Genomic DNA, 24,464 nt, shown 5'->3' with positions numbered 1-24,464 from the left:
CATATACTCTTCATTTCTTAGTCAACCATGGCCTCTTTGTGTAATACCCAAATTTAGTAAACGTTATTGAACAATTTTAGTTGGCATACATTATTTCAGATCATACATTTAAGACAATTAGACTACTTTAAGAAATTTTAGAATACGATATGAATACAAAAAAGTGTCAAAATCTATACAAAATCAGTTATAAATGCATAAAAACAATCAGAGTTAAAATTGAAAGAAATTGGAATACAAGTTTAAACATGTTTATATTAATGCATGACAGAGCAAACCTGAAAAAGGAAGCCAAAGATTCTATAAAAACAATTTCATGATACCCACTCATACCTGCTTTAATCATTGAAATAAAGGAATAGGAACACCAATGAAGTTGGAATAAACAGTACATTCCACTGATCACTCTATCTGGGTTATCCGCTATAGGCTATAGCTTAGAAGAAGTGTGTTTTTTTGTACAACAAACACAAGTTTTAAATTGATGCTTACAGTTGTATGAGGAGAGCTACTAAAATAATGCTAAGCAACCACTGCAATAGAACCGATGGACTCTCAAAATAAGCAAAGCTGGAATTATGTGCTATTGATTTTGGTGCAGGTGACCTATCCGCCTCAGGTACCTCGCACACTCCAAATGTCATATTTGCCTATACACAACATTTAAATACCAGTTATCAAGCCATCTCTTACTTGTTTACAAGGAAATATAAAGGAGGTAATAGGTAGAGTTATTGTTACATACCCTGCATAACGCAATGTTTTCGCATCCACACACTATATGGCCGTTTGCCACGTCTGCAGCTTCCGGAGCACCTCCGCCATCACTCCTCTGAAGTGTTCATGTGGGGAATTGATCACAAATGTTCATTTCGGAATGTAATTCGTGCTTTAGTAGTAACGATCGACAGTCTGCGAAATTCGTACCTTGTAAAAATCTACAGCAATGAAGTTAGGCCACCGGTTTCCAGCTGCTACTTGACATGTATTCATCATGCTAATCAATGGAGCTGAATTGTGTTTGCAAGCTTCGGTTACGTCTGCTCTATCGGGGAAGTAGTTGAATAAAACGAGCGACCTTGATGTCGTGTTCATGGCAGCTGATTCCCCTCGGTTTGAACATGAACCAGATATCATCCCACCATTGCCATCTGTTTTTTTCCAAAATGCATCAATGTCACCCCTGCTTTTTAACTAAGTACTTTCTTTCTGCTTCATTGAATGAATTGTTTAAAAGATGATGGTAACAGGACTTACATTGGTTCTCTACCATATAGCTCCATTGATAAGCTATACCTTCAGAGGCCTCCTTAGCTGACTTAGAAGTGAAAACCACAAGCCGCTGATTCTTTTGTACCATATCATCAACTGTTGGCCAATTCCCACCATTTTTTGGTATTCGAGACACCGGAAACCAGAACTTCCTCAGGCCGGCAGCATCAAATACTTTTGTCAAGCCCCTTGGCGCGGTAACATAGTCTTCAATGATAATGGTAACAATTTCTGATGGGTTTGCTTCAAGAAATGCTTTAACTTCTTTCAAGACATTAACTGCAGGTTGCTGACAAAAAGAAGAAAACTCATCCATTAAGGCTATATATATAATAATATATGTATATGTATTAGCTTTAGATGTACACTAGAACTTACAAAGGCCGTATAGTTGTAACACTGTCCTCCAAAGGAGTGACACAACCAGATATCATTCTGGAAATCATACATGTCCAGCATAAAACATCTAACACCGTTCTGTAACACAAAAAACGGCTTCTGAGCTTATTATTGAAATCTTCTATTCCACTAAAATATAGCAGAAGACCAGATAGGGAGAGAACAAGCAAACAATGTTCAGTTAGAGGAAATTTAACAATCAAGTTGCATACTTTTCTGATCATTAATGCCTATAAAGGAGGTTAATTCCCAAGCATTTAACAGTTAAACTAGTGTTTCTTTTAGAAATACTGCAGCTCGGATCGGACAGAAGATTATGAAGCAAGTAAGACACGATTCATAGGTCAACCGCAGTATTGATGGCATGCAAAGCACATGAATATCATTTTCACCACTAGGTTACATATATACATATATACATACATACATACATGTATATATATATATATATATATATAAGGATGGCCGTAAAATTTTATGTTAGGGGGACGAACTTCTAAAATTTTAGAAAGGGGCGAACTTATAAAATTACACGAGGAGAAAAGATATTTTCAATAGAAAATACATAAAAAATTTTAAAATATATGATAATTTTAAATTTACAGGGGACAACTGGCTACCCCAACCCACCCCTCTTGGTCCATCCTTGTATATATATAGTTTTGAAGATCACCTTCACCTAACGTACTTGACTAACATGTGGGATTCAGAGGGGATTGAAGTATACATGGTTATTCATACCTAAATATAATGATGCTTAGCTTGTTATTAAAATAAGAAGCATGCTGATGCTGGTCGGACCACCTACTTTGCAATTTGAGATAAAATAATGCATAGCTTCCTTAGTTAAATTAAGACTCACTTGTGAACAAAAAACATTCCAAATAAACTAATAAAGTCTGACATAGGCTATGGGAACTTTCTTCTTCATTTCGCGTCATAAACATACCTAACACGCACACCATTCTCATTTGAAACATAAACAATGGTGTTTTTCACTTTAGTTCAAAGTCTACCATCAAATTGAAACGTTCAACAAAAGAGAATGCAGGTGCACGGCATCAGGGAAAGCCTGGTTTCCATACAATTTCCCTTTAAGCAAACCCCAAACTCGTTTTCCACCTACCTCATACCAATGATCCAACAGAACTTAATTTAAATCTAGTAGGTAATTTTAAATCGAGTGACCATGTGATAAAAAGGAATATTATTCTCCCTAAAAGATTCAGGTAAGAAATTTCTGCACAGAAAGATGAAAGGATGGAGAGAAACATACATTAAGCTGGTCGGTGATGGAGTCCTGCTGGTTGGAAGGAGCTAAAATCAAAGAGCTAGTGTCAGACCTTTCTCCTAGCCTTGCAAACGAGTTATGGGTCGTCAACCACGAGTATCGGTTGTATGCAAGTCCATTGACCTATTTTCCACCATTAAAGTCACACAATTCATGTCTACATGTCTCCTTTTAGGTTTAATAACAATGAGTGTAGTAGAGAGACCTTAGAAGTGGGGTTCACAGATTGGATTCGAGTGCATCGGGGCCGTACGTTTCCATTTGCTATACAGGTTTCGCAGTGCAACCCTGAGTCACAATTCCCATTCGATGCGCACGTTTCTCCCTCCTGTGTCAACACAAATATGTATACATACACGCACACAAGACATAGAAGAGAGTTTCCTGCTAAATGGGGGCATACATACCTTGAGAGCAGTGCAAAAACGAACGAGAAGACAAGTAATGATAAGTCTGGTAATCAACTGCAAATGAATTACAATGCATTCTGTGAGTTTTCATTGATAACAAAGAAGAAGAAGATAAAGAGAGATGATAATTTAAACTTACCTGCATTGAATGGCTTAAGTGAGATTTGTTTTTGCTTCCCTCTCTGCTTATAAGATGAGAATTTAAAGTCATGATAACGGCAGTTGTTTTTTTTTTTCTTTATATACAAATAAAATGAGAGACAAAAACTGCAGGTGTTTCATGCGCTGGAGTGGGGCTTGTTTAACAAGCCATGTCGTGTTGAACTATTTCATGATTTTCATTTAAAAAACAAAAAGGAGAGTGAAAAGCGGTGAACCTAACAAATAGAGATAAAATATTGATAGATAAAGAGGGATATTTGGTAGTAGCATAAAATTTTGGGAAACTTGTTGCTTAAAGTATCCTTAATATTTGCTTGCAATCTTCAATCAATAAATGTGTTAACTAAACAGTTTGCTGTGATTTTCCTATTTCTAATTTCATAGTTACTAATTTTATTCACTACTATTATGAAATAAAACATGATAACAATGACATATTTTTAAATAATTATTTATTTTAAGTTAAATCACATTTAGCTAATAAAAATAATAACTTAGTTGGTTAAGTTGTTCATTTTTATTCTCTCGTATGTTCTTTTATCATGAGTTTTAGACTTACTAAGAACACTCTCATTCCTTCTCCTAGGGTCTCTCTTACTCTAGCCTCTAGGTAGAATTAGATTAAATTTATAATTTGTCAAAAAAAAAAAAAATACCGTTTAGGATAAACTACATATTTAACCACCCAACTATCATTTTGATTTTGTTTTGTCAGTCAACTATTACTTTTTCAAAATCATACCTAAAATGATATTTTAGTTCTATTTTACTCACTTGTAATAAAAATTTTACAACGATGTTGACGAATCATCATAAGATAATGACATGTTATCATTATAAAAATAAAAAAATGTCACATCAATAATTGTATTTAGTTTTTAACAACAGATGACACCAACAAAATCAAAAAGTAACATTGGTTATGATTCTAAAAACAAATAATTAAATAATTAAAACGAAATTAAAATAATAGTTGAGTGACAAAATACGTAATTAACTTTGTTGTTTATTTCATTCATTCATTTATTAAGAAGAAAATAAGAGTAAGTGAATGAAAAAGTTTATTACAATGAATAACGTCAGCACCAGACTTGGAAGAGATTGGAAGGCTCCATGTCCACCTTCACAAAAGAATCAGCAAAACTGTTTGCTTCTCTAAAAGCTTTGAAGATCAACCCATTTTGTATCCTCACATGTAATATGTGAATGTATTCAATTTGAACCTTGAATTCCATCTAATCCGAAACCCCACCGAGGCCAATACGTCAAACCAAAAACTCGTCTAATCATCGATCAACCCATCACAGTCATGAAGCAACTCAAAAAGGGCGTCATATCCGACTGGACACATCTTAAACGAGCGCATTGCACTCGAATCAAAATCTAACAATTCAGATCAAGACTAAAAAGAAAAAAAAAAGTTTTGATGGAAAATGATCTAATAATGGAGGAAATAAATCGGATCGAATAAAAACTCATTAGACATCTTGAATTTTAGATATTTTTGCTCATTTTCAGAGAACATCATATAGAGGATAAAGAAAAAAGAGAAACGGTGAATGTTTTTTGTGTCCGTTCCGTTAAGAATGGAGGTCGCATCGTGAAAGGATTGATGGAATAAGGGAAGAAATTAATTAAAGAAAAAAATATAATTTAATTGGAAATTAAAAAAAATTAATTAAAGAAAAAAGAAATAAAATTATCCTTAAAAAGATATATATAGCACATGTCAATATATAAATAATTCATTATAAATTCTATAATGACAATAAATAAGGCAAGTGAACTTAGAAAAAAAATTGAATATTCTAATATAATTATAAGGTAATATTTGTTTAGAACGGATAAATAGAATGCTTCAAAACAATATACATGTCATATGCACATTGGCATCGAGATTGTAATACCCTTATTTTATCCAGGTATTTCAAATCAAATCGAAGACGATAAAAAACCAATTTGAAGTTGTTTGTAAGAGGATATTGAATTAGTTGAAATTACATAGGGACGATTCTTGTTAAATTAATTCGAATTACGATGCAGGTTGATTGATAAGTGTGGACGATGAATCTCTCAATAAGTCTCATGCACACAGTAGTCACGATGGTTTCCTCTCTGCACCATCAGTGGTCCCCAAGCTCTCCTCGCCTCCCCAGCAAGCCACAACAGCCCAAATGTTTCATCAGCAAATCACATGCAAGAAAATGAAAATAAAATTCTAATTTTTCATTTGCAACAAGGGTTATAAAACCTCAAAACTGAACGTAAAGGGTCTTCCCCATCTTTCGAAACAGAGAACACAAAGTAATACAAAAAATTGAAACATAAAATAATTTTCAGAGCTATTGAATCGAATTTTTTTTTTACATTTCCTGCAATTAATTTTCATTCCATGGTTTGGTTCAGTTTCATCACCGTCAGTTAGAGTCATCGCCGAAGTCGAAGGTCTTCGGTCGTTGTGATGAGGGGTAGTCTTAGTTTTTTTAGGTCTCATTTTGGGGTTGGATAAAAAAAGAATTCAATTATTTTAGGTCGATTTAGGTTCGATCGATCACCGCTGGTGTGGTCAAAGGCTGAAAATACGTTTATTTACGGCGGAAATGGATTCCTAAAGGGTCTGACAAAGAAGGAAGAGAGGTTTAGGAAGCAAGAACGAAGGATTAGGGTTTATTTGATTTAGGTCTTGGCCCTCTCGACCGACGTTGGTGGTGGTCGGCAAGTGAAGCGACGTTAAGATCTGATAAGAAGTTTAGGGCTTTTGGGATTCACGAACGAGCAAGGGAAAGTTTTCTTGAGAGAGAACATAGAGAAGGAAATGAGGTTTTAGGTTAGAAAATGAGATTTGCCTGAAATAGAAAAAATTAGGTTAAATACTAAATTTTTTGAGTTAATCCACTTTAGGTTCCTGAAACTTTATTGTAAATTTGCATTTTGGTAACCATTCTTCATTTTTTTATTTTGATCCTGTTAGTCTTATTTGACAATTTTTCATATTTTCAGTTCACTTTTTATTATTATCCATTGATAAATATTTTATACCACCTCGCGGTGATCCGTCCTGGGATACAATTCACGCTATTTATGATCCGAGTAGTTTTTATTAATTCTAACATACCAACCTTTTAATTTATTACATTGAATTAATTCTACGATCTCGCGACGACCCGTCCTAGGTATAACTCACATTATCTATGCTCAAGATAAAATTAAATTAACTCCTAACAATTAATTTTTGTTATTTTACATTTCTAACAATTTTAATTTTCAGTACTTTAATTTTTAGTATTTTAATTTTTTGTTCTTTAATTTCCAACATTTACATTTCGGTCCCTTAAATTATAATATTCAATATTTTGCATTTTTTAGTTTAAACCTTATATTCTATTTTTTTATTCTAGTCCCTTATTTGATGTCTTTAATTTCAACCTTTTATTTTAGATTATTTCAATTTACTCCCTAATTTGGTTAATTAGTATTTAGATTTAGGCCTTAAATCTAAGTATCTTTAAATTTAGTCTCTGAATTTTTTTATTCAGGAGATTTTTTTTATTTGGTCCTCACATTTTTGCCTGAGGTTCCGAACTAATTATTCGATCCGATAATTGGTTAAAATTGGTTAGGATTAATAATTGGAGCCTTTATTTTATGTTAATTTTCAATTTAGTCTTTAAATTAGAAGAAATTTTAATTTGGTCCTCGTATTTATGCCCAAGGTTCTGTTTTAATTATTTGATTCAATAAATTGATAAAATTGGCCATGTTCAATATTAGAGTCTACATTTTTAGGTTTAATCCTTTAGGCCCTTTAAAATTCATAATTCGACTTTTTTGTTAGAGGGGTAACTAGGCTCTATAATTGGTTGTTTGGATGCATATTTTGATTTCAAAATAAGACAATGTTCATTTATTGTGAGTTAATAGTGTATCTTTTGCATATGCTCGGGGTGATCACTATTGATTCCTGAAGTAAATCATCATCATTTTCAAAACCCCGCATCATAATTTCAAAATTATTAAGGAAATATTCATTTATTAGGATTAATAACGAAAATCCTTCTTGTGCTTGAGGGTATTCTTTATTGGTCATAATAAATTCATACCCTTTTTAAATTTACATACATAATGGATTTTAAATTAAATAAAACTTGAAACTAAAAAAATTTCCAATTTTAAAATATAGGGTAATCAACTAAGTACCAATTTTGGGTGCTGTAAGGGTGTTAATTCTTCCCCATGTATAACTGACTACTGAACCTAATTTCTGATTTCGTAGACCAAAACAATGATATTTAAGTAAAATAAAATATTTTATTAAATTACCCAATTTTAAGTGATTCAAGCTCACCTTAAAATGATTAGTGATGACTCTCATCATCTCTTAAAACCTTTTTTTTCAAAGAATTGGCCCCCAAAAGCCAATTACGCCAGCTTGGTGACTCTATTTGAGAATTTTGTTTCTTTAAACAAAAAAGAGAGTCGAGCCACGAGTCGATTACACTTTATTTTGAATTTTGAAAATTTGAGTTCAAATTTATTTAATTTACAATACATGATGTTCTTTTCAAAACCAAAAAATAATTTCTATCTAGTTACATGTTTCTCTTGTTTGAATAAATAAAATTATTGCATATCATAAGCTAAACCCAAGCTTTGTCACATCTCGCCTAAGTAGAGGAATGCCACACTGTTGAGTTAATCGATCGATGAAATAGCCAAGAGGGGGTGAATTGGCAATTAAAATTTTGGTGGAAGCTTTTGCAGAAAATTGAAAATATATGCACAACGATTTAGAGTGGTTCGACTTTCTCAACCAAAGTCTACGTCCACTACCTTAGCTATCCACACTAAGGATTTTCCAACAAATTCACTAATTTGTTCTTTCTTTTGAGGACAAAGAGTAACCTTACAACTCCCTCAAGAATTATACCCCAAATTCTTGAGAACACTCTCTCCCAAAGAGAAGATTACAAATTTCGCAAACTTACAGAAAAACCTCACAAGGTAAGATGTTTGCACAATTCTAGAACAGAGAAAGAACACTCAAGAATAATACAATTGAGTTAATCGATTGACGAAATAGCCAAGATAATATTACAAATTTCGTAAACTTACAGAAAAACCTCACAAGGTAAGATGTTTGCACAATTCTAGAACAGAGAAAGAATACTCAAGAATAATAGAATTGAGTTAATCATCTTGAATCATCATTTCGTGCTGAAATTACTATAGCAGTGTAGAGGTATCATCATTTCATGCTAAGGTTCTAGTTTATAATTCAAATTTTATGACCGCTGGGCTGAAAACACTGTAGCAGTATATCGGTACACTGTAGAGGTATTGATACACATTTTACATTCGATGTTTTTGAGCATCGGTATTGTTCATTACTGTTTACACATTATCGGTACTATTAATACAATACAATATTATTCATAAAAACATTTTTGTGCTCAATTCCAAATTAAATGGACTTTGAATTATTTTTGAAAACTTTGAATAAATTCAATTCAAGTCCAAAAACATTTTGCCATAAATTGTTATATCAAAACATAGTTTAACAATCTCCCCCTTTTTGATATAACAAAACATTTGAAAAATTGTTTTTGGCAAAACTCACCCTTAATAAAATGTTTAATGAAAAAGATATCAATTGTTAACAAAAAGGATATCAATTGTTAAAAAGATATTAATTGTTACCAATTGTTGGAAAATATATGAAAATGTTAAGTTCCCCCTTTTTCATTAAGAAATTGAATTTTTCAAACCAAACTTCTCCCCCCTTTTTGTTATATCAAAAATAATTTAATCTTTAAAGTTCTAAAATAACATTGGAGAGTAAGTGATAAATTTGACATTTAAAAATCATTTGAAAAATCAAAGCTCCCCCTCAATAAATGCATTCCAAACAAAATTTAGCTTTAAAAAAATTTGACGCTTAAACAAAATTGAATTTCAACAAAGAATAACAAACATGTTAGTAGCACATGAAATTCAATATATGCAAGTCTAAAATACTTTATGCAATATCAATTGTTGAAATTAAGTGCATATGCATAAAGCTTTTAAAAATGTTATGCATTTGAAAAAAAATTGATATCAATTGTTAGAGAGATATCTTATACAATTTTAATTGCATGCATAAACATTTAAATTTAGGTCAAAAATTTAAAATTTGTAAAATCAAAGTATTTGAAAAGTTGATATCAATTGTTAGAGAGATATCATTTGCATTAAAACCAATTTTGACCAAAATTTTATTATGATGAACTAAAAATTCTCAAAAATCATTAAAACTTTAAATTGTTCATCATAAATATCTTTTCAACATACATGAGATTAAAATAATAATGCATAATCATTTAAGACCAAAACTCATGCATGCTTAAAATCAAATGAGCAACCAAATAACCAAAATTAAAAGCATTAAGCTTAGAGGTTACCCATTCCTTTTTCATGTGTGGCTAGAGCATCTTAAATATCATCATTTTCATCACCATTGCTCCCACACACCTACAAGAGACATTTAAGTAGATTTAGGTATCCAAATTGCTTTGGATCCTTGAACGTTAGTTTCAATGCCCCTTGTTCTTTTCGGAACCCATACTTGCCTAATTTTAAAACGTTTTCCTTTCTTCAAAGGACAAGTATGTTCCTTATGACCATGAAAATGACAATGTGAGCATTTTGTCATTTCTAAACATAATAAGTTGTTTTTAGAAATTAATTCTTTTTTTTTGTTAAGCTTTCAAGCTTAACTTCTAACTCAAAATTTTTCTTTTCTAAATCATTTATTTTGATTTTTGAAAGCTCTAAATCATTTTTCAAAATTTCATTTTGATTTTCAAAATCAACTCTAGCTTTCAAAATCAATTTATTTTCAATTTTGAGTTTTGAAATTAGTTTTGTATATTTGGAATTCATGGTCTGAAATCCCAAATACAACCTATTATAAGCATCTTGTAACTCATCAAAAGTAAATGAATTAAATTCATTTGAGTTAGAAGATACCTCAAATTCTTCTTGAGTGACCATGAGGCATAGGTTGACTACTTCATCTTCATTATTGGAATCATCTTCATCATTCCAAGATGCAAAAAATGCCTTCTTTTTTCTTGACCCATTTTTCTTTAGAAGAGGACACTCATGATTGACATGCCCCTTTCTTTGACAATTGGAACACACCGGGGGACTCTTCTTTTTGGTTGATTCATGTTTTACTACCTTGGAAGTCATGAATCTCTTTAACTCTTTTAAGAGCTTGACCATCTCATCTTCTTGTTCATCATCATCTTCATCCACTTCTTCACTTGAATCTTGATAGCTCTTGTTAGTGGACTTGAAAGCAATGCCTACCTCATTCTTCTTCTTGTTTTTCTTCTTTTCACCTTCTTCTTCTTCATTCAACATCATCTCATGAGTGAGAAGAGAACCAATTAGCTCGTCGAGAGTGAGAAACTTTAAGTCTCTAGCTTTGATAATAGCCATCTTCTTCGATTGACACGACTTTGGAAGAGAGTATATCATCTTCCTCACAAACGTCTCATTAAGAATTACTTCTCCAAATCCCCTGAGACCGTTGACAATCACGAAAAATCTATCCGTTATAGCTTTGATGTCTTCATCAGTTTTCATCTTGAAGTCTCGTAGCTATAGTTGAGAAGACTTTTCTTTGATTCCCTCATTTCGTCGGTTCCTTCATGAGTGACTTGGAGCTTATCCCAAATCTCTTTGGCACTATAACAAAATACGATTCTTCCATATTCATTTGGGCCTAAAGCATATAAGAGAATATGTATAGCCTTAGAATTAAGCTTGAAAATTTTCTTCTCTTTATTACTCCAATCGTCATATTCACCGGGAGGAGTGGAGTAACCATTCATGATTGATTTCCAAGCTCCTAGATCATAGTCTCGAATAAAGTACATCATCTTGTTCTTCCAATGAGCATAATTTACTCCATTGAAGAAGGGTGGCTTGTTGACCAGTTGTGAATCCATAATAAGATATGTAGTAATTATCGGATTTTGAAGCCATTTCTTTATCGATTACGTAGGGAATTGGTAAAGCTTCTTCAAGGATCGCCTCAAGGATGTTAAGCATTCTAACGAGTTAGGCTCTGATGCTAATTGTTGGGATTTTTGGAAGCTCGAATAGATAATAGAAATGGTTTATAAAGAGGGGTTGGAATAGTTTTTGTGTTTAGGGAGTAAGGAGATATAAAGATAGAGAATTGCACAGCGATTTATAGTGGTTCAACTTCTCAACCAAGTCTACATCCACTACCTTAGCTCCTCACCAAGGATTTTCCGATAAATTCACTAATTTGTTCTTTCTTTTGAGGACAAAGAGTAACCTTACAACTCCCTCAAGAATTATACCCCAAATTCTTGAGAACACTCTCTCCCAAAGAGAAGATTACAAATTTCGCAAACTTACAGAAAAACCTCACAAGGTAAGATGTTTGCACAATTCTAGAACAGAGAAAGAACACTCAAGAATAATACAATTGAGCACAAATAATGTTCTTGAAAGAAAAATGAATATTGAATGAAAATAGGCTTGAAATACTCAAAGAATAAGGTCTGATGCTTTCTCTTTGATTCTCTCTCAATTCTTGTTTCTTGTTGTTGATCAATGGCTTCTCAGCTTGTATAAATACACCTTGAATCACTTTTTAACGTTGTGGATCATTGGCGAAGTCAATAGAGCCGTTATGGTGTAATTATCATTTAAAAATCAGTTAGGAGCGTGTGTATCGGTACACTCTCAAGGTGTATCGATACACTTAGTGTAAAATTCAAATATTTCGACCGTTGGTTCACCTAGTGTATCGATACACTTGGGGTGTATCGGTACACTAATTACATTCGATATTTCTCAGAGCCAGGAGTGTATCGATACATTAGCTGTGTATCGGTACACAAAATGCATTCGATGTTTGGTGTGTATCGATACATTAAACAGTGTATCGGTACATCCCTTAATAAAATTATTTTTGGCTCAATTATGGTTCGAAATATTTTATAAAAATTGTTTCAAAAATATTTTAAGACTCAAACACAATTTTACACTTTAGTAAGGAATAAAATTGACCTTTGAAAAACTTGGAGTAATATTTTGATATTTCAAATAATTTACTCAAATATCTAATTCAAAATTGAATAAAATCTTAAAATTTAATAACACTTAATTTGTTATATCGAAACATCAAAATGTTTTCAACACACACCATTAGAGAATATTGTTTTTCTTTATATAGGTCTGGAATAGTACTTCTAGACAATATTCTTTATGTTTATAAGGATACTATTTTCCTTGATAGGCATTTAGTGATATGATCCCCAAAACTAAATTCGATTCACAAAGTTTGTAATGGGCCAAGATTGAAGTCTTTATTTATCTTAACAGGTTATAGGGATAATTTAGGAACCATTTTAGAACCAAATCATGATATAGAAAATTTAGTAGCCCACCCCACTAGATCCATGTGGAAGCCCTAAAAGAATTAGAATGCATGCGGTTAGGGCCATTAAATTTCTCTTTGTGTTATTTATGTTTTCTATATATTTTTTATTTATTGTTTTATTTAAGAGTGGTATTTGATTATTTTAATTTGATTATCAATTTTGTTTACGAAACAAGTTTCTCTGTCTTTTTGCTTGCTTTATTTTGTGTTTTGCATAAACATGACATATCATAGAAGATATTGATCCCTGAAATTAGATGGTCACATTAAAATGTTCTTGAAACAGTAATGTCTTTTGACGGGTTAGATAAAATTTCATAGATTCATCCATGGTCAGAGCAGAAGCAACTTGAATTAGGAGATATTCTATATGCTAAAGTGTAATCCATACTTAAGAGGATTCAATAATGAGGGCAAAAGCTAAGGGTCACAAGTTGGCTCGACAAATCATCGCTATGGGAGATGAAGCAAAAGCTATGAGGATTTTCATAGTTCTAGAGTATAAACAAGAATGACGAATTATTGGTTGCTCATAAGAATTGAATAGCTACGAGATAGAGCTAGATTTTATCTATGATCTTTGATTTTCACTTTCCCAATGTACTAAGACATTATTAGTTCTTTAAGAATTGCTTTATGAATAGTTATTCTGGGATCAATACCTTTTACATACATTCATTTTGCATTTCATTTGTCTTTTTTATGCTAATGCATTTTAAAACCATACATTAAAACATTCATTCATTTAATAAAACACCAAATAATAAGGTAAGATTTTTGATCGTAGTGATCTCGTCCCATACTAATATCAAGAACACTCCTCATTCGTACGAATCTAAAAAGATGACTAAGGAAGCAAACGAGAGATTAGCTCGCATTGAGAAAGAGCAAAAGGACATGAAAGAGGAAGCAAGAAGAAAATTAGCTAAAATTGAGGCTGATGTTGCAAGATTGCAACTTGACATGCTGAATAAGATTGAATAGATGTTAAGAAGGCATGTTACTTACGAAAAAAGCCTTGTTGAGGACCCTTCGCATCCTCAGGGTTTTACACTCATCCACATTCCTGTGTATACTCTCGTGCATCAGAAATCTCGATGTCAAGCTTTCTTCTCCGTTGAGAACCCACCACAATAACAAGCTGGAACTTCGTTCCATATTAATCACCCTTTTACGTCTAAAGTGAAACCCAAGAATTTTATTCTAATAATGAAGTCCCATATCTGAATGAAATTTATAAGAAGGAAAGAACCAATGATGAAATCACTCAGTAACTAAAGAATATTGAATAAAGTGAAATCCATTGAGTTGGTCAAGCTATTTTATGGGTTTAACACTAAGGATTGGTCTCTAATTTGTCTATTCCACCAAAATTTAAGGTTCTTGACATCGATAAGTATTATAGGACGACATGCCCTCCATCCCACATCACCATGTTCTTTCAAAAAATGGCCAGCCATGTGAAGAATGGGAAGTTGTTGATCTATTTTTTAAATATAGTCTGATTAAACCCACTACCAAATGGTATAATAAACTAAGTCGTATTCAAATTTGTTCTTGGAAATATTTAACTCATTCCTTTTTGGATCAAACTAAGCACATGGATGACATGATCCCTGATCAAACAACATTGAAAAAATATAGAGATGAAGCGTAACAAGATTTTCTAATAGCATGTACAACAATAGAGGTATATTGTATCCCAAGCATAATGGGATTATCTGACAATATGCACTTTGTGACTCTAGTCCAATCCAAACAAAAAAACCTCATTTCTTGAAGGGTATAATGTAAATGCCACATATAACTTCCACATAGGAAGCTCGAGGCATACTACTAAAAACTATGGGGCATTAAAGCGTAAGGTCCAAAACTTGATTGATACATGTGCATGGACCTTTGATGAATAATATGACATTATGATGTGAATCGAGAAGAAGTCATTTCATCTACCAGGAATCTTTGTTGTACTTGCATTACAATCATACTGTCTTGTTTGAACTTGGTTTTCTTTGTTTATTCCGCTATTTAAAAGTTTCTAAGTCACTTGAAATTCAAACATATTAAATAAAATGTTACCTTATGAGGTTATAAACAATGAGAAAATTTTAATATTGAAATTCTTTTAATATCAATTGAACTAAAAGTTCTTTAAAGAATCAGGGTTATAAATCTTTGATAAGTGACAAGATAAAATCCTCAAAAAATAAAGGCCCTTGATCCTACTCTAGAAGGTACACCTGAACATCATACCCTTTTCTTACAGAGACTAAGATACTATCACCCTCTCATGAATAGATGATCAAAAAGCTTGGTATCCAAGTATGTATAAGAGTAGACAAAATTAGGCATCTCTTTTGCATGCTATTGCAAAGTTGATTAGATCATTCTTCTGTTGATGACATTTAATGATGACCATAGTCTTCACAAATGGGATAGTTAAGTAGATTAATTTAGTTTAGGTCAGTTGTTTGGAAATTGAACTCTGAAAAGAAAATTTTATGACATTCAACAAAACTCAGACTATAACAAGTGCTTCTCAATAAGATTAAGAAATGTTAAAGTTGAATACTCAAAAAGTTAGTAAGTGAGTGTAATAAGACGAGGCCCTCCATTGAAAACAATAAGTTGATAATTTTGAAGTAATTTCAAACTGCTATTAAGGTAAGTGTGAGCTTCATAAAGTGATTATATTCAAATTGTGACATTAGTTGTTACATGAGGAATTCCCTGAGATAAGGGAAAGAAACGAGAGAGAAAAAACAACAACAAAGTGAAATAGCAAAAGCAATAACATTAAGTGAATGACATAAATACAATAATGCTTAAGGTTTAAATTAAAAATGAGTTTAGGTGAAAGACAAACAAAGGGAGTTGAGAAATATCTATTATAGTCAAAATCACACAAGCACTTAGGAATTATATTTTTAGACTAATATTTTTGCATTACTTCTGCTAAAGGAGTCTATAAAGCTTGAATAAATGGAAGATTTCAAAGAATCAAAATAGAAATATTCTAAAAGGTCTAACAATTGATTATGCTAGTCACATCATTTTATCCACATCCGTTTAGAATGTCAAGTCGAGAAAGAGGGGCATGTTATAGTGTTCATATGGAGTGAGAAAAGAAAGATAAATTTTGAATGAAACCATAAAAAATTTAGGGAGTTAACCCAAAATCAACCCGTCAAATCTTAACACTTGTTAAAGAGTTATAACTTCAAAAAATTAAAAGAGAATTTGATTTTTTTTATATTCAATGAACTAATTTTTTGTGATTTGGTTCAATTATGAGCCTAAAAATAATCATTATTCTATTTATTCAACAAATGTTTCAAACAAGATAATTTCTATGGAAATGTGTCTTGGAAATTTAACAAAGTTCTCTCAGACATAGAAGCTCAGAATAAAAAACTGAGTCAAAGGAATTGAATGTTATGAGGAATGTTTGTTGGGTAATAAGAACATATTGTTGCAAAAAAAATTACAAAGGTAAACTCTAGTGTTAAAAAATGAAGGCGAACAAGTAAAGTAGAGCTTGTGCACTATACATTGCCATTAATTAGGAAAATATGCACTAACATCATTGAAATGTGTATAAATGATTTTGCTACTTTACATCAACATCCATCATCACGTGTAACATAAAAGCTTTGAAACCCCTCTCTCATGAGAATGCCTTTAGAATTTTTGTTGAAGTCATGTTTTTTTTAAGAAAAGTTTTCCCCTTTCATAAGGATAAATTCAAAATTTCATTTTTGTTAAATGATAAAAGACATCAGATGAACTTTATCTTGACGTTCATAAAAACATTAATAATAATTGCATTTACATATGCACAAGTTTACTATATATTTTAAATTAGAATAATTAGAGTTTAAAGATGAAGGAACTCAATCAAGAAAGACATAATATCCAGTCAGAAGAAAGAATGAGTAAATCATCCAAAGATAACTAGATCTCTCCAACGAGAAGGTGCAATATCTTTAAGACCCTAAATTCTGGCCTAGTAGTTTCTAGTTTAACCGAGAGGTATGTGGACCTCGTGGAGTTCAAAATTAAAGTTATTGGGCTACGTACGGGCTTAACTGGTTGTGAATTGGGCTCAATTGATCATAAAAAAATATTTTTGCATAGTAGAAAGATGAGGAGGGACCAATAATATAATTTTCCTATTTTAAAAAGATGAAAACTTTTATATCTCTTTTTATCTTATTCTCTTCATTCTCAATTCTCTTCTTCTCTTCTTCTCTAAGTTTCATAGCTAAATGTGACTCCTTTGAGCCCTCTCATATTTTTTAAGCTTCAAATTCATCATTAGTTCCTCAAGCAAACTTGTATCGATGATTCAAATCCTTTTGTTTTTTATTTGCTAGAGAAAGTGGGTGTTGATCAACCAAATCCTAGAGGAAATGAGTTTGGCTAAGAAATGAGCTTCATTTTAGGATTATATCATCAAGGTAGTGTATTTATAATCCTTTTAGTGTTAAGGCTTTCATAAGCATGAAGATTTATTAAGATTTGAGTATTTTAGCTTTTTTAGTGTTTATGTTTTATTTATGACATAGATGATGTTTTTATGTAAAACATGTGTTTTTATGGTACTTTATGACCCTAAGTAGCTTCCCTAGGATTTAGCACATGATTTAGGATCAAATTAAGACATTCGGGATGATTTTTGTTTGTTTCTCAAGCTTAAATAAGGTATTTATAGGTTCAAGTACCGATGCTGGATGAATAGTATTAATACTAAAAGAATAGTACAAATACATTAATACCAGTAATGGAATTACAGTACCGATACTGTAAAACCAACACTGAAATTACAATATCGATACTATAAAACCAGAATTGGAATTACAATATTGATACTGAAGTGATTTTTTAGCAAAACAGAAGTTATTTTTAGTACTAATACTCAAAGGGGTATTGATACTACATGTAGGGTATCGATAGTACCCATTTTGGATGGTTAAAATCGAATTCGTTAAGGCCCGTAAGAGTTAAGGATGACCTCTAACGATGCAACTTAGTCTGAGAGGGACATAAATGGCCAATTGTGCCTAGAAACACTCGTAGGAGTAGTATATGACTAAAGTAACTACATTAGGCATAATACGTTCAAATATCCTCAGTCGAGCACATATCGAGTAGCTAAGAGTGAATGATCATTGTAGAGGATGTACCGACAAATAGTATGATAAATTAATCAAATTACGTAATAGTGAGACTGTGTATCATAAGAATGTTAGTGAAACATGGACGTACAATTTTCCCTCTAATTCGAGGGTGAATTTAGGGAAAACGTGATGAGAATGACATTAGTATCGCTGTAACTCCCGTAACACGTATACAAATTATAGATGTAACCTGAATTTCTAAAACCATTTTATCATTTTGAAAGTGATTTAAAATTTATTTTCTTAAATTGGTAACTGATATTATAAAAATATTATATCATGAATTATGCTTCATTTTAACAAATTTAATTCAAAAGTTTTTTATGAATAGTACCGTGAACAGTGAACATCGAACAGTTAGGGTATCGGTACCTATAGCAGGGTATTGGTACTCCTGAAGCATTCTGAAAATTTTTAAACGTTGGTATTGTTCACTGCTACAGTAAACGCTGTAGTTACTATTCACAGCTACAATAATTTGAGCAAAATACAAATATAAAACTCATAAAAACTTAACCTATCATCACTATAAAATTTCCATTTTGTTTCCAAATTTGTTCAACAAAACAAATAGAACATTAATAAATACATGCCACTAATAAAGTCAACATTACATCATAGGATGTCTTACTGATATTGAAATATACTTCTTTATGCTTGATGCACTTTGACCTCTTTATTCAACTACTGACTTTTTACCTACGCGTAAAAATCAGCACACGCTAAGTATAAACTTAGTGAGGTAATTAACACAATAAACAGTGCAATACAATTCATGCATGAATTACAATGTCAAAATCAAATGCCATAAAATCATGTTAATAGATTATCCATTATTTTACCATGATCAAAATAATATAACTGAATATAAAATTTCTTACCAATATACTTTCCATTTATTCCTCATTAGATTATTTTCATGCTTACCATTTATTAACCAAAAATCTATAAACCATAGACAATAGGCCAATATATAACCCTGAGGACCCTGGGTATTCGAGTAATATTTGCACCGTAGTGCTACACATAAGGCCGTGCCCACCATATACATCGAACTGTATTACACATAAGGTCGTGCCCACCATATACACCGAAGTGTATTATAAACCTGCAGCTGCTATACTCTATGGCATGCCAACTATACCCTGTCCCTCAATGACTTACTTGGGCATACAGTCTATTTTATTTAATCCATCCATGGCAAAATATATTATCATAATTTAACATTGGAAAATTCATACCCAAAAACATTTATGGTAAAATATCATATTTTCCATAATCAATGCATTATAATTTCATACTGTGACATATAAATGTCATGTCAATTTATAAAAATATGACATAATATCATGCTGATATAAACAAGGTCGACTTATCATAAGTCTTCCTGATGATGTATAAAACATCCATGTGTAATGTCATGCATGTATTGCACTCACCTTGACACTTTATATCTTTCAAAATATCCTCACTATTGTCCACAATAAACCCTTTTTCTATTTAACTTGCTTCGATCACAAATCAATCACGATCTGAATAAATTACAAATTCATACGATATATATGTTAGTATTATACTAACATAAACACATTCCATAATATACTTGAAACTCATTTTCGACCAAAATATTTAACACTTAATAATTCCTTTTAACATGAGCACCAACTTTTCCAATTTACACAAAATGGTCCTTCACCATTTTATCACTTAGATTCTTAATACCAAAAATTCCAGCATTAAAAATTATTACCATTCAAATACTTTCACACAAGAATAATTACATTTAAGTACCCCAACTATGCAAATGTTGTACTTAAATCACTAATCTTTTCAAACTTCCAAAATAGTCATATTTCACATCTAAACACTCATTTTAATTCCCCAAACAATTTCCAGCATAATACATCAATTATATAAGACTTACACAATATCCTATCAATTTTCCAAAGTTGTCAAATTGATCCCCAACTTTTCAAAATTTAAAAAATGATCCTAAAATTTTCTAAGGCTTGTAGAATACTTTCTTCATCATTTCCAACCCATATATAATTTTTCCATACTTTTCTCACTCAAACCATCCATGGTCGAAACTTAAAGAACAAGTTCTAGAAAGATTAAACATGTTTTAATCATCATACAAGCTTGAATATGAATCTACTACCTCACAAACATCAAGATCCATCATCAATTTCATGATCCCTTTTATGAACACAAACTATAGAATTTGGAATCTTTGCACACCAGCAAGATTATCATGCAATACTATTACCAAATGATAGTGTTTGTCGCATATAACAATTTTCTATTTACATCATACTCAAAATCCTAAGCAAATTGGTTAAAAATTGAGTTGAAGCTTTCTCTCACCTTTGGAGAAAACCCACGCAGCTTGGATGAAGAAGATGAGCAATTTGGATGAAATGTTGGGTGCATTTCATCTTTGTTTACATTATATTCCACTTAAATGAATAAAATATTCATTTAATTAGGATAAGACCAAAACACCTTTAATGAATCTTCTTATTCACCATAAAACCATGACAACTCATCCTTATCATCTTTCAAAGTCAAAGATGAATTATTTTGACTTTAATTTACGAAAATTCCCATGAATTTTCAAAAATTATATTTTAGTCACTAAATTCCACTATTTCAGTTAAATATAAAAAATTGCACAATTACAAACCAAATTTCTCTGATCTAAAATATTAAAATAATATTTCCCACCATTTTATAACATCATCAAAATTTTTGTAAAACTCCAAAATTCCAAATCCAAAAATATGATTTCCATAAAACCCCACTCTAAAGAGTAAACTATCTATTTATGGAATAAAATTCTTTTTAGGAACTTTATCACTTAATTCCCTAAATTTTTCAAGTTTATACTTTGACCATCAAACTTTCAAAAGTTATATTTTGGTAACTAACCAAAATTTGGGGTATTACAATCGTTACCAAATAATAAACCTGAGTCGGGTATCAATTTAACAAATAATCCCGTAAGTGACCAATAGAATTGGTAATAATCATACAATCATGAAACACATAGAAATCTCCTTAGAGACAGAAATGAATAAAAGGTCCTTTATTGTTAAATGACCAAAATATAGTACCTTAACATAATACCAGATATACCAGACTAGTAAACCCTTACATAATGTTCTAAATAAGATGATGAGAGATATAGAAACTAGTGAGGGATGACCTTATTTTAATATGTCTATCTATGTTAGTATGTGAAGAGGATACCTTAGTAGTCCTCATGGAGCATTATCATTGTTTTGTGGTCTTATGCCTTCATATATGCATGTATAGTTGTAAAACATAGTACAATAGATGTCCTTAGAGCTTGACTTGACAACTGTGTGAGATTGAGCCAATGCTTCAGTTGAGCGGATTGTACCGATGTTATGTGATTATCGGGTTTCCCTCTATGATCTACCTGATTGCTATGTGAGACTAGGAGATCGTTCAATAGCTTATTGGGAAATTTATTGATGTTATGTGATTAATAGGTTCACTCAGCTCATAAATGTCTAATGGCTATGTGAGACCAAATACTAGCAATGTGTCATGTATTACATTTAGAGAATGCACAATAGTTATAATCATTATGGTTAGAGACCTAATAAACGTGTACTCATGGCGATGCCTTTTAAAGATGATTAAGGAAAGCATGACTCTCCTACTTTAGCAACATAACAGTTGAACCTTAAGTATGTAGCACTTGATCGTGATCATGCTTGAGCATGTTTACTGCTTAGTACCATGTCTTTAGCATACTTGTGTTTATGAGAAAAATAATATTTCTCTAGATTAGTGATTATATTAATGAGCTTTGTAAGCTCAACGTTCAGATTTTTTCCATCCATAGGTTATTAGCTTGAGTCATTCATATAGCATCGTCGTAGCATGACTTCCAGTATCTCCTTCAACATATAATATTGTTGCTTTAATGGGCATATGTATTCTTAGAAACTTACTCATGTATTTGGTTTATCAAACTTTGAGTTCGTATTTTTTTTAGTTTTAAACAATGTATCAAGGAACTCTAGTTTATAAAAATGTTTTATGAATATCATGTATATTTATTTTGATACCATGTAGAACTTTAGGCCCAATCAGGTTTAGGGTTTTACATTAAGTGGTATTAGAGCGTCAAGTTGAGTTGGTCCTCGAATCTAGGGGTTAATTATAGTGAGGTGTTTGTGGATACATGACTACGGGTACTGAAAGTTATCATATAATTTTAGAATCCTGATGGATGCTTCCATTCTTTATATGTGTTGTAGAAATTTATGATGATCGATAGTATCGAGTGTACCCTCGAGGATAGGATAGAGAGTCGAGCCTCTCATCGAGATGATATCATTGATGGGTTTTTGCTTAGGGTGGAGGATTTTGGGGTGCTGTTAAATTTGAGAGTCGTAGAGGTGACCTTCTTTAGAAGTTTGATTTTCACTCTTAAAGAGATTGTGGATGATATTCGTAACGCACAAATTGTTCAGGCAGCTATCCAGAGCACTTTAGCATAAATAGAGTCCCCAATAGAGAGACTGATAAGGTACAATACAATTAACTCATATGATCCAAGCGATGATGATCCAATTTCAGCCAATCAGTGGTTGAGAGAGACTATGAGGACTTTGAGGTAGCTTCACCTTACCCTAAAGGGTAAGTTAGAGTGCATCAATAATTTACTGGAGGGTGATGCTATCAATTTGTGAGAGACTATAGAGATGGATCTACTGTCAGAGGTGCCTACATGGGATCAATTTCTAAGAGAGTTTAGAGGTAAGTATATTGATGAGGAACCTATGAATGAGTTAAGGATACAATTTTCTTAGTTCGTATAGGGAGATCACTCAATATATATATACAAGAGAGATTTTATTTGGTTAAGCCATTATACACCAAAACTGTTATGATGGAGTCCTTGAGGTATAAGAGGTTCCTTGAGGGACTTCATATTGATATCCATGTGCAGTTGGTGGTAGACCTGCATAGGATATTTATAAAGTTGACACAACAAGATAAGGTTGTGGAGAGGGTGTAGAGTATAAGTAAGAGTTTGTTAAGTGAATCAGGTACCCCAAGTATGAGGACTTGTGTAGCAATAGGCATATCTCAATCAGTGGTAGAAATGGCTAAAGATCCGCGTGAGAATAGGAGAGTGATATCATCTTTGTTACTCCAGTTGAGTTAGGGGTCAAACGTAAGGTCTTGTAGGAGACTATCAGCTCCACCGTTAGTGGTGAGCTCTAGAGGCTTTAATAACTTATTGAGATATCTAGAGTGTAAGCATTTTGGAAAAAATAATCGAGGAATATGTTTTAAAATCTCTAGGAAGAATTATAGATACACATCATTGGTATATATATTGAGGGATTTCCCTAGTTCGGATGATGATGTATTATCTCGACCCATGGGAATGGTCCAAGTAGCTCAACATAGCATATAGCCTACCTAGATAGGTGTTAGTACTATGCTCGGTTACGTGATTAGAGTAGTGGATCAAATTGTTCCTAATTTGACTCTATGTGATCCATCTTGTAAGATCACAATAAAGAAAAGATATGACGTATATGTCACTAATAAGTTTCAGGTATGTTTTCAACATTCTCATTTTTTTCATATTGCTCTAGTAGAAACAAATGCGTTCATTCTTTTATGATGTTGAGTAAACTAGGTAGAAAGAGTATTCGTGTAGAGGATCATGGCGTAAGGACCCAAGTACCTAGTTGATGGGCCTTAGGGGAATAAAAAAGGTTTACATTAGATGTTCAATGAGGATTTCATTTAGACTTAATAGCCAACCTTAGAAAAAATATTAGAATAAGTGTTGCTTCGATCATGGAGTTACAAGTCCAGAGATATTTAAGAACCTTATAAGAATAAACGATTATTCCTTATTGAGTTGAAGGTCAACTCAAAGAAAATGTTTAGCCATAGAATCCTCCACCCTTGCGTGTTCCCATGGGAACATCCTTGTGGGTTGTCAAAATTTAATATAAGACCTTAAGGACATTTTTGCATTATCAGTTGAGGATTCTTATAATTGATCCCACAGAGATTTAGTCATCCCAAGTTCATTCTTGGAGGTAGAGATCTCCTTGAGAGTGTTAAGAATATCCAAGTTACTCTAGCCAATATGAAGATCATCTTAGTTACCAGAAATATTAGAATATATCACAGCTAATGCCAAGGCACTTCAGTTGCTAATTGAGCGCAGATGCCTCAATTACTCATGAGGAGTAAGTTAGTCTGGTGTACGTTTCCAG

At 32.1% G+C, this 24,464-nt stretch overlaps 1 protein-coding gene across 1 annotated transcript; it reads right to left on the bottom strand.

Annotated features, from left to right (window-relative positions):
- Positions 1–410: 410 nt before the first annotated feature.
- On the bottom strand, positions 411–3,583 carry LOC120187656 (PI-PLC X domain-containing protein At5g67130-like). The gene is made up of 9 exons (XM_039191325.1): positions 3,512–3,583; positions 3,370–3,426; positions 3,168–3,290; positions 2,948–3,085; positions 1,651–1,749; positions 1,258–1,561; positions 928–1,151; positions 746–832; positions 411–650 (listed from the first exon to the last, which is right to left on the bottom strand). Exons 1-9 carry the CDS (start codon positions 3,581–3,583, stop codon positions 489–491), a joined length of 1,266 nt encoding a protein of 421 aa, XP_039047256.1. The 3' UTR covers positions 411–488.
- Between the last annotated feature and the right edge of the window lie 20,881 nt (positions 3,584–24,464).

Source organism: Hibiscus syriacus, unplaced genomic scaffold (assembly GCF_006381635.1).
Source record: "Hibiscus syriacus cultivar Baekdansim isolate YM2019G1 unplaced genomic scaffold, ASM638163v2 tig00113725_pilon, whole genome shotgun sequence".
NCBI lineage: Eukaryota > Viridiplantae > Streptophyta > Magnoliopsida > Malvales > Malvaceae > Hibiscus > Hibiscus syriacus.
Note: the sequence above shows the minus strand (reverse complement) of the source record. Positions and strands in the feature narration are given on the sequence as shown.